The sequence below is a fragment of the Elaeis guineensis genome, chromosome 2 (genome assembly GCF_000442705.2).
Source record: "Elaeis guineensis isolate ETL-2024a chromosome 2, EG11, whole genome shotgun sequence".
NCBI lineage: Eukaryota > Viridiplantae > Streptophyta > Magnoliopsida > Arecales > Arecaceae > Elaeis > Elaeis guineensis.
In genome coordinates, this window is record NC_025994.2 from 63733706 (window position 1) to 63746027 (window position 12322).

The 12322-nt window shown below is 46.3% G+C and overlaps 1 protein-coding gene across 1 annotated transcript; it reads right to left on the bottom strand.

Moving 5' to 3' along the window:
- Window positions 1-42: 42 nt before the first annotated feature.
- Window positions 43-1554, bottom strand: LOC105035509 (uncharacterized). Its single transcript, XM_010911081.4, has one exon. It carries the CDS (start codon window positions 1503-1505, stop codon window positions 993-995), a length of 513 nt encoding a protein of 170 aa, XP_010909383.1. The 5' UTR covers window positions 1506-1554; the 3' UTR covers window positions 43-992.
- Window positions 1555-12322: the final 10768 nt, after the last annotated feature.

Genomic DNA, 12322 nt, shown 5'->3' on the forward strand with positions numbered 1-12322 from the left:
AAAAATAAAAATTAATTAAATAAGGTGATACATTTCGCATTGGATTTTCTACACTGCTGCAGAAAGAATTTCTCATGTGGCTGTAGTTGGTCCCAAATTCAAATTTGTGGATACGGCATAATTATAGTTCATTTATGGGCCAGCCCGAGCTTACTGGGTTCGGATTGGACCGGTGTTAGAACGGACTATGGGCTCAACTCAAAGATTTCAGATTAAATTTGGATTGAAATATATAAAACTCATTTACTTTTAGGCTGGGCTTGCATTGATGGCATTGGCTTGGGCTGGTTTCCGAGTTCGGTCAAGTCCTACCTTGAACGTTGGACCTAACTTGGACGAGATGGAAAACAGAGTGCAGTTTCAAATCCGAACAAATCTCAAACCCTTCATCAACCTTTCTGAATATTGATGTTTCCAAAGAATTTTCTAAAATCATAATAGTTGAATGTGATTCAAGATATACTAAAATGATTAGTATTGTAAAAATCAATGAAAAAATTATTTGTGACTCAATAAATCATAATCCACTCCACGGCCAATCTGGTTCACTTGGGCCCGAGGTTAGGCTCGAGTCATGATCGGGCCGGATCTTGGTTTTCCACAAATTTTAGATCCAAGTCCAACCCAAAGTAGCTGGGCCCAGCCACCACATTTCAGTGCCAGAGAAATCTAATTAATTTTCTGGTTCCCGTAATTAATTAACTTCCTCAATTACAGTGATTTATTTACAGAAAGAGAGCAAAATTGCCGTCCACTATCAGCGGAACGATCCAACCCTAAACTCAACGCCTTTCCCATCATCATATTATCTACAGCGCTGAAACCCGTCCGTCCAATCCCAGATCCCTTGATCAGCGTTTATTCCTGATTCCCAGTCGAAACTGCAGATGTAGATTTCGACGGTCCAGATCGTGCAGCCCAAGCCGATGATCCGAGTACCCATAAGCTTAAGATTTCAGCACCCACCGCAAGAGAATACCCCAGGACTTTTTCTATTCCGAAATTGCACTCAGCTCTGGCGTAAATTTACGCCCAATGCCACGGCCCTTTTTATCAGGCTTCCTCCTCTCCTCCTTCGCCGCCGGAACCTCGCCGCCCACCGCCGCGCCCTCCCCGGACCCGACGTCGAACACCAGCGGAGACATCGCCGTCCCCTGTCGGATCCGTTCCTTGGCGGGGACCGAGTTCATAAGCGCGGCACTCCCCCGCACGGCGAGCGCGGCCAGGTCCTCCGCGTGGAGCCGGTGCTTCAGCATTGTCCTCGGGAGGAGGAAGTAGAGGTTCCCCGGCCAGAGCTCCTCGTCGGCGCCGACGGCGGAGACGAACCCATCGATCTCCATCACGTCAGCGTCGCAGACGAAGCACGTGGGGTCCTTCTGGAGCACGTGAGAGACTCTTACCGGGCGGTTGTACTCCCGGAGCTCGCCGTCCGGGAGGATCACCTTAGCCGTCGCCGCCGGCGTCGCCGCCGCCGTCGCCGCCTCGCACGAGGTGCAGATCCCCATCGGCGCTGCCCTTCTGAGTGGTTTTGGTTTGGGCGTTTAGAGTGGGAGGCAATTTATATAGGGGAGGCAATTTGTCGCCAAGCGAGAGGAATGCCAGGCTGTGGTCAGCTGTGGCTAGGGTATACTTGGAGAAAAGGGCCTGGATTTGGAATAATTAACGGAGGCCGGGACTCACGTCATGGGCTAAAATAAGAACAATGCTGCCTCTTGCAATCGCCATTAACAGTAACAATTATCTGATCAATCACAGTGTGGTGGTTTCCAAATAAAGAGGGCGCAGGGCCGCTGGTTGGCCTGGATGACTATAATTTGCCCGCGAGAATGGCGACGACACGAAGGGCGTCGTCTGGGGATCCAAAGCCGAAAATTATGCCACTTTTGTAACCGACTCGTGTAGTCGCTGTAAAACCTCGAAGGGCTACAAGGTTACCGCGCTGTTCTCCCACCGTCAAATGGAAATCACGTGAACATGCGTGCTTTGATGAAGACCATGCACTCATTACGTGTGCTTCATTCCCCGAACATTTATGGTTTTGTTCCGTAGCTCATCGTCCCCGAGTCTTTTCTTTTTTTGGTAAAAAATTTCAGTGTCTTTTCAGCGGTCTGTGGGGTAGCTGCGCATACGAGTCCCCTTTAGTCTCCGTCTTGCCTTGTATAATCTTAATGAGATTGATCTAGGTTTACACCAACGGGATGTAAGCATTGAGGTCTTTCTAGAGACAGTTCCTAACTTCCTATAATATTCTAATGTATATATAAATCATATCTAAACATTATGAATAATATGTTTTCATATATAAACTAGGACTCCGGCCCAGTTTGATTGGTCGGACCGAAAATCCGATGACCCAGTCATGAGACTGGGACGATTATCTAATTAACCCGTTTATACTTAAAATCCAGTTAAACCCGTTTGAACCGACTGGTTGGACCATGAACCACTTGATCTGGCTTAATTCGATTGAGCTAAAACCGTTTAACCAAATTTTTTACTGTTCATCAGTCCATCCCTTCGACTTCTTGAGTTCAAGACTGTAGACCCCGTCGGTCCATCCAGCTTCTTCATCTTCTCCTTCCTTGATGATGAAGTTGGCAACAACGGCAATGAAGGAGAAGGACCGAGCAACCGACGGTAGTGACAGACGGGTATTGAGGACGAGCCGACGAGGACGACTGGATCCTCCTTCTCCAATAAGTAATCACAAACATTTTTTTTTTTTTTTTTACAAATCTCGGTGAATAGGGCCTAGGATCGGTCCCTCCACCTCCTCTTCTTCCATCCATGACCTCCTCCCTCCGCCCTCCTTCTCCTCTGCTCAACCCCTTTCCCCCTTTGTCTCTCCGCCGTCCGGGGCCTCCCTCTGCCTCCTCCTCCACTCGGCCCCCTCCCCCCTCCATCTCCTCCTCTGTCGTCCGGTTGGACATCCTCCCTTCACCTTCTCCTCTTCCGTTCGACCCCCTCCACCCTCCGCCTCCTTCTTCGCCATCTGGGACATCCTCCCTCCGCTCGGCTCCCTTCTCCCTCTACCTCCTCCTCTTCTTCCGTATGGGATCTCCTCCCTCCACCTCTACCTCTGGTCGGCCCCCTCCCCCCTCCCCTCCTCCTCCTCCTCTGTTTGTGCATTGACCTACCGGTTCAATCGTTGATCCAATGGTTGAACAGCTGATCCACTGATCTGCTGTCTTGTCCGATCAAGATCCGGACCAGATTTACTAATTTTAACTAGGATGGATCTCGATAATTATACCTCTCTATTTAGTAATTAGATATTATAAATTTAGTTCTTATACATCTGGATTATTGTAGTGGGTAATGATAGTAGTAACACTGCTAGGAACGTGCTTTCTAAGTGTTTTGAATTAATGGAATCATATTGTTGGCGTATTCAGTTTGTTCCAGATAAAAAAAAAATGAACAAAAATACTACTTACTGAAATTAAAGTATATGGTATCTGGTCAATTCAAGCACCAAACTAAACTAAGCCAAGCGGTTCTTTGAGTAGGTGGGCTTGTTATTCATCCGCTTCACAAGTTGGGGTTCAACGAATCCAGAACCAATTTTGTCCTGTTGGTTTTGGGTGGGCGCCGTTCGCGACCAAGCCGCCTTATCTGCACTCGTAAGTGAAGGATAGAAACCGTTAGAGGTGACCTCACCGGATGACAACTCACCCCTGTTTTTCACGGAACGATCAGGGGTAGAACGGTAATTTTGGTCCATCAATGGAAACGTGTCGAGTTGCGGGTCCGGCAGAGCTTCGTTGCACGGTCAGGGGTCGCCACGTGGGGATGCCACCTCGGGAAGCAGACCAGAGACAAAATGGTCGAGGGAGTCGCGGGGTGTAGGGTGGTGGAGCTCACCACCATGTGGTTTCTGGTGCTCCTCAGGGTTATTTAATTCTCTTCCTGTCGAGCCCACGGGGTCGTTTCGTGATTATGCCAACACGTCTCCATTCTGTGAACCTTCGGGTTGCCACGTGATAACGTGCAATTAAAATATGATATGTCAAGATCTAAGCTTGTCCCGGTTTATCTTGTCCCCCCAATTATATGCGGCATTGTTCAAGGTAACGATATTTTCTTTTTTTGGTAAAAATTTAACATAACAATATTTGATGTTACCATGTTGTTAGGGCCGCTCACATGGTTAGCATAAGCATCAAACCTAGCTTCGTCCACCACACTGGTTTCATGAAGCACTTGATGTCCCGGAAATCTAGCAAAAACTTGGTCGAGTACGTAGTGCATCACAGCCTAGGATACTAAGCCATTTATTTATTGAGAAAGATAGGTCTTTGTTCACCATTTATGTTGCTAATTTAATAAAATAATATATTCAAACTAATTTGATCAATAACGATTCAGATAAGTAATAGTAGAGAAATTATTAGATAGGTCTGGTCTATTAGCTAAAGCTGTAAACTAGGCCTATAATAGCCCACCACGTTAGTCCATCTGGATGTTGAGAGGTCACTGGAGTGCTTGTGAAGGGAAGCTTTGTGGCAAGCAAGGGCAGCACCAATAAGAAAACTATCAAGGGGCGGCCCGCGGCCATCATCGTCAAGCAAACCCGATCTTTCAAGATCTTCTCTGGTAGCGAGATAAATAGGAAGAGCTAACATTAGTGGATAAATAAAGTTGTATAAGCCCCCTAAGTTGAACCGGATTTGTTAACAGTGGGAATGGACAAGTAAGAGCGAGCCTGGTGGACATATGGATCAATTGTTAGTTGGATCAGATCCATAATAGATCATAGATTATTTAATCATTTTTTCTTCATTTGCCCTTCTTAACACACATCTTATCATGCATTTAATATATTTTCTTTCCTTAATAACATGTGTTACCGTATATTTAATCCCGTTTTCCATTGTCCTAAGTACCAAAGATCCATTTTGGATGAGATCCAACCAATAATTTCTTGAAATATGGGCCAACATGGCAGCTTGATACATGCTTGATTTATATTGAACTAGTAGATTGGATCTATCTAATAATTTTTTATTAATAATTATCATTATTATTGTAACAAAAAAAAAAATTTAATGAAAAGTGATAATTTTAAACCATTCGATCCTTGGCACTTTTAAGTAATAAGCTACATTATAATTTCTACCATAGTCAATAACAGATTTGGTGGAGGGCCCTCAAAACAGTAAAGCGTTGTCATTGAATGCTTGATTGGCAGTTCACTTGGGCGTTTTCGTGTGTGCGCTGGATCAAATGGGCCCAAAAGTGTCTGTGCTCTATTTTGGTTGGTCTTGGACGAATCCTTGGATGTATGGCTGGGTGTTGTTACTGTTGTCGTTTATATGACACAAGGACACTAAGACAGCTGGAAAGCTGGTAGCGGGGGGGCGAGTGATGATGGTGAGGAAAAAACCATGTGATTTTTGTGGTTCGCATGAGATGCGGGAGCAGAGGAGGCCAATCGCTACCATGTTGTTCCTTTGGTTTTGATCTTTATCTTTAAATTCTTTAAATAAAAGCGATGTCTTTTTTCTTTTTTTTTCTGGTAAAAGTGATCTCTATCAAGAAAAAAAAAAAAAGTGACTGATCTCGACTCTTTTATAAGGTAAGGAAGCGTGTTGAGTGTGCGTTTTTCTTTTTTGTGTGTGTGCTCGGCAATGCACTAGTTTTATGCCAGTCATTGCTTAGTGTTTATCTCATTTCTCAATAATAGATTAAAATAATGGGGTGAGATAATTTTATGCACACTCGACACGTTTTCTATCAATGTCGTGGGAGTGGTGGGTCTTCTTTGTAGGGGTAGCATTTTCATATGCATATATAACTCAGCTGCCTTGGATTTACCGAACATCCATGTCTTTGGTAACAAGTGCAAAATTGCACTATGGAATTGATTTGATAACAAACTTTCCCCCTCACCGCGAGCTTCTCTAATACAGCTGGTAAGTAAGAGAGTGCAATAAAGAAAATTTGCGCATCACCAATGCATTTAAAATTCTTGTGTTAAGCAAGCATCCCACACTCAAAATTTAGGATGAGAGGAAATGTGTTATGCAGCTATCTATTTCTCAGCCCTTTCTTTCCTGAAACTTCGAGTGGTGGTGACTATTGCACATAAAAAAAATGTTCACTAAAGAAAAAAAAGGTTGTTCCATGGTGGCGACCATCATGAGTGCACTTATTCTACATTGGTTTAATTTTATCTAATTTATCCAAAAAAAAACCATAACCATATAAAAAGAAAGCTTTTTTAGGTAAAGATGTCTTGGTTTACATTATATATATAAATAATTAGATTTACGCACGATACTCTATGGGTTTAAAAGGATTGAATATGTGTAGGGTCAACTTTTGAGTGTTGATAAAGCGACTTGTATATAGACTTGGTTTGGTTGCGAGGCCTTTGGGCTTTCCCACCAAGAACTTCACCAGATGTTAATAATTCAATCTCTAAAATATTCAAGTTTGTAGGGGGAAAATATAGAGCTAAAGTTATATTACAGTGTTAAGCAACCTAAGAATATAAGTGAATTAGGTTTTAAAAATTTTAATAACAATATACAATAATAAATTTATTTTTCAAAACATTATGAACATCAAAGATTTATAGTGGTTTAGTGTCAAATCTTGCAGCTACCTTCACTCCCCAAGTTTTCTACTAGAGCACTTTTATTCACTAATTGTGTACAAATGATTACAATGTCGGATCCTAACGGTCAAACATCCTAGCTTTTCCAAGTTAGCCACTCATTTTCTGATATGACCAAATCCTGTATACTCCATTTCAAGATATAGATCAACCTCTTCCCCAAGTTTCAGCTCAATTAAATCTTGTTCTCATAAGTATAATAGGTGCATGAGTTAATCAATGAAAACAAGCAAGCTCTTTAATGAGTACAATAAAAATAATTTAAAAAATACTTAGAGAAGCTTTTCAAATGCATATTTCAGCTGGAAATGCTCAGAGAAAGCTTTTTGAAGTGATGGTTGAAGTTGAAATCAATACTTCTCACAATAAATACTCTTCTTCTTTAAAAGTTGTTTTTCTTGGATTCTTATGATTGATTTCCATCTTTTAGAAGTCTATTTAAGTCGAATGGTTACTAGAGAGCCGATACCAACAATTGAAGATTTGTTGTGGAGTGATTGGAGGGCATTAAATATAATATTCTTGGGCTGAAAAACTAGCCATTATGTACTGTAATGGCATAAGGGTCAACATTAGGATTGACCCATTGATCAGGGGTCAATATAAGGGCTGCCACCTATGGAAAAATAGAGAATTCAGCTCTCTCTTTCCACCTATGGCATATTAGAGGTTAACACTAGGGTTGCTCCTCACACAAGAGTTGATATCAGTGTCGCCTCTTGCAGTGTACCAAGCATGTTTGCCATCTTTTTTCTCAGAGGCTAACTTGAGGGTCGGCCCCTAGCTCTCTTGAAATATATCTTAATGTCCAGATTGCTGAATATTCAATGTTTTGGCCAACAAATAACTCAAGATAACCTCCTATCCATCCAAAGTCATCTTTTCATATTTTTGAAGCCTTTGAAAATCCTCCAGCTTGTCTCCAACTTGGAAAGATTGATCCTCAAGGCTTCTCCATGCATCTTTATTAGCTCAAGCTTCTTAGACTTCCCTCAAATATACTTTAAACTACTCCAAAGATATATAGGCATTAGTAACCATCTTAATCACTTTGTGATCATCAAAATTAATCATTAAGTTAACAATCTCCCTTTCTATAATGATAACAAAATAGTATAAGCAGAATAAATCAAGTAATATATTAGAGAAGAATAATGTCTATATAATATATCATTAAGGATCATTTAAGCATTCTATAGCAGGCATATACAAATATATTGAAGCATATACAAATATATTGAAGCAGAGCATCAATGTAACACCCCAACCAAAAGCATAATAGATGTTGCATACCTTCAAGGTAGACCATACAAGCATGCATTATAATTTTAGAGTAATAATAAATTTCATTCCATCCTCAAAAAATCAATTCAATAAAGATTCAATAAAAACATTCTCATGATCAAGTATCCCAAGGTAACAAGATCATAATATTCCATAAATTATCATCATTCAAATTGTTGGGTATAAAACACCCGCAGCCGAAATCCTCAGCAGAACGGCTCCGCTCGGACTCCTACGGGAGTCGGACTCCTCCATCGACAGCAGAACAGCTCCGTCCGGACTCCTACGGGAGCCGGGCTCCTCCATCGACAGCAGAATGGCTCCGCCCGGACTCCTACGGGAGCCGGACTCCTCCATCGACAGCAGAACGGCCCCGTCCGGACTCCTACGGGAGCCGGGCTCCTCCATCGACAGCAGAACGGCTCCGCCCGGACTCCTACGGGAGCCGGGCTCCTCCATCGACAGCAGAACGGCTCCGCCCGGACTCCTACGGGAGCCGGGCTCCTCCATCGACAGCAGAACGGCTCCGCCCGGACTCCTACGGGAGCCGGGCTCCTCCATCGACAGCAGAACGGCTCCGCCCGGACTCCTACGGGAGCCGGGCTCCTCCTGCAACTCTGGCTCCGAGATCCTACGGAGCTCCGAGAGGGTTCCACCTGGACTCCTACGGGAACCAAGCTCCGACCTCAGTCTCCGACCTCAGTATCGGCTACTGGAGCCGGACTCCACCCACGACCTCAACCAAAGGGGGGACTCCTCCCAGACTCCTGCAAAGGCCGAACTCCGACCACTACCGAGCCTTGATCAACAGATCCGCGTCCCTTGGCAGATAACAATAACAGCCATGGACCTGTTCCACTTCCTGTGGCAGATTCCACGCGGCTCCACCACCCCCTACGACGGACCCACTACTCTCTGACAGGCTGTATCAATGGCCACGATTCTGCTCCACTCCCTGTGGCAGGTGCTGCACGATCCCACTACTCGCTGACAACTAGCGGCAACGGATGCCGCCCCACTACCTACAGCAGGCCCTACGTGGCAGGCTATGGCGATAGCCACGGGTCTACCCCACTACCTTTCGCAATCAATTCTCCTGACCATGGGCGGCCCGCTGCCAGGCGGTTACAAATATCGCCATCAATCCTTTGCCTCCTCCGCCTATAAAAGGGAGACCCAGATATGTTATTCTTTAAGCTCATTCTTCCTTATCTCAAAACTCTGCTAAATTCTCCGTTCGAGCACTCCATTCTTGTTGAGGCAGAGAACTGACTTGAGCGTCGGAGGGTCTTACCGGAGCAATCCCACCTCCGGTTTAGACTTTCCTTGCAGGTCCCGACGGCGACCGCGGCTTCCCCGACTCCAGCTTTTCCGATGCAAGCGGATTTTTGCACCAACAGGATTGGCGCTAGAGGAAAGGGCGCATGTCTTCGCAGCACCCTTGTTCTTGAAGGAGCGCTCAACGGACCCGCTTCCGGCCATCTTTTTCGGCATCCAATCCTCTTTTCCCCATCCGATGCCCTCCCGCGAGGTTTCTGCACAACTACCTCCGGCTATGGTTGCTGGTAAAGGGTGGCCGAATGACCAGTTTCGCCGGATTCCATCAACGTCATCTCGGGGAAATCCCGGCAGGAGGCAATCAGCACATCAGCTGCACCCCTCAAGCGGCAAAAAGTTGAAGAGCCCATAGCCTTCACTGAAGAAGACGTCCAGGGAGTCCAATTCCCTCATAACGATGCGGTCGTAGTTTCCTTGAACATAGCAAATTATGACGTCCGTCGCATTCTCGTCGACAACGAAAGTTCGACCGACATCTTATTCTACAGTGCCTTTTCGAGAATGGCCACTCTTGGCGGTCGTCTAAGGTCGATGTGCTCCCCCTTGATAGGGTTTACTGGTGATGCCGTTCCGACGGAAGGAATGATAGCTCTAACTGTGACCGTGGGTCAACATCCAAGGCAGTCCAGAGCCCTGGTGAATTTCCTGGTGGTAAAGGCGCCATCTGCCTACAATGCAATTCTTGGCCGACCCGGCCTCAATGCCCTCAGAGCCGTTGTTTCAACCTACCATTTGAAGTTGAAGTTCCCCACTGACAAGGGGATTGGAGAAGTTCGGGGAGACCAAGCGCTGGCTAGGCACTGCTACAATATTGCCCTGCAAAGAAGCGATCAAGCAGACCTCTGTCCAGTCGATGGGTTGGATGCGCGCGATGACCTCACTGAAGAGAGGGGCGGTCCGATCGAGGACCTAATACCAATTCCTTTGAATGATGGGAATGCGGAGCATGTGGTGTTAATTGGCTCCAACCTGGAGGAGGAGGTGCGGACGCATCTCGTGGATTTTCTCCGAAGGAATGCGGACGTTTTCGCATGGGTCCCGGCGGATATGCCAGGGATTGGTACAGAAGTCATGGAACATCATCTGGCGGTCGACCCTAAACATCGGCCAACAAAAGAAAAAATCCGGAGTCATGCCCCGGAGCGGCAGAAGGCAATAGCCGAGGAAGTGGATAAACTTCTCAAGGCCAGATTCATCAGGGAGGTCAATTATCCCGAGTGGATCTCCAATGTGGTCTTGGTCAAGAAAGCAAACGACAAATGGAGGATGTGTATCGACTTCAAAAAGCTGAACAAAGCTTGCCCAAAGGATAGCTACCCCCTCCCCAGGATCGACCAACTGGTGGACGCTACCTCGGGCCATGAACTTCTCACTTTCATGGACGCATTCTCCGGCTATAACCAGATTAGAATGGCATCGGAAGATGAAGAGAAGACTGCTTTCATCACTAAACGCGGCCTTTACTGCTACAAGGTTATGCCGTTCGGCCTCAAGAACGCGGGTGCAACCTATCAACGACTGGTGAACAAAATCTTCAAGGAGCAGATCGGCCGGAATATGGAGGTGTATATGGACGATATGCTCGTGAAAAGCAGGTCTTCCGAAAATCATGTCGCCGACCTCGAGGAAACCTTTGGCGCTCTTCGGAAGTATAGAATGAAGCTGAACCCGACCAAATGCGCCTTTGGGGTAACCTCAGGAAAGTTCCTGGGCTTCATGGTGTCAGGGCGCGGGATCGAGGCTAATCCGGAGAAAATTCGCGCCATCCAAAATATGACTGCCCCAAGGTCGATCAAAGAGGTTCAATGCCTCACGGGAAGAGTCGCGGCTCTTAATCGCTTTGTCGCGAGGTCGGCCGAACGATGTCTGCCCTTCTTTCAAACCCTTAAGCAGCCGAAGGACTTCTGTTGGACCTCTGAATGCCAACAGGCATTCGAAGAATTAAAAAGCTACCTTAGCTCGCCCCCACTGCTGGCGAAGCCCGAGCCCAAGGAGGAATTATTTTTGTACCTGGCAGTCTCTCCCACAGCCCTTGCAGCTGTCCTTGTTAAAGAGGAAATGAAAGTCCAGCGACCGATCTACTACATTAGTCGCGTATTGAGGGACACCGAGACCAGGTATACTAAATTGGAAAAACTGACCTACGCCTTGTTGATTGCAGCTCGGAGACTCCGGCCTTACTTTCAAGGGCACACGGTGACGTTACTCACCGACCAACCGATCAAGACGATTTTGCACCGAGCTGATATCTCCGGGAGAATGGCGAAATGGGCCATCGAGCTCACAGAGTTCGACATCAACTACAAACCTAGACCGGCGATAAAAGCCCAAGTGTTGGGGATTTCATAGTAGAATGCACCATCCCCGAGGAGGCCGAACCCGAGCAAAACGGAATTGACGACTTGAGGACTCAACCGAACTCTCCCGACGAAGAAGCCAGTTCCTCCGATAGCTTTTGGACCCTCCATGTGGACGGATCGTCCAACATGGCAGGCGCGGGTGCAGGCCTGATCTTGACCAGCCCGGAGGGAGTCGTTGCGGAGTACGCTCTGCGTTTCGAATTCTCCGCAACAAACAATGGAGCAGAGTATGAAGCTCTGATCGCAGGATTGAGGATCGCCAGGGAGCTCGGAATAGGCCAGCTCCGGGTGCACAGCGATTCCCAACTTGTGGTGGGGCAGGTCAGCGGGAGCTTTGAAGCGCGGGAGGACAGTATGGCCAAATATCTTGAGAAGGTGAAGGAGTTCGTCCCTGCCTTTGGCAATTTCGACATCAGGCAAATTCCAAGGTCGGAGAACACCAGAGCCGATCTTCTCTCCAAACTGGCAACATCGGCTCCGGCCGAATTGCCAAAAGGCATCCTCTTTGAAGTTTTAAAACATCTGAGTACGGAAGAACCGCGACTCGTATTGGAGATCGACCACGAGCCCAGCTGGGTCGACCCGCTAATAACCTATCTTAGAGATGGGATTCTCCCCCAGGACGCGAAAGAAGCCCGAAAACTCCGAAATCAAGCCTCCCGGTACATCCTTTATGAGGGCAAATTGTACAAAAGATTGTACTCCTTGCCTCTCTTGA

Excerpts from the sequence above, each read along its gene's own strand:
- LOC105035509 (XM_010911081.4), bottom strand. The coding sequence starts at position 1,505 with ATGGGGATCTGCACCTCGTGCGAGGCGGCGACGGCGGCGGCGACGCCG.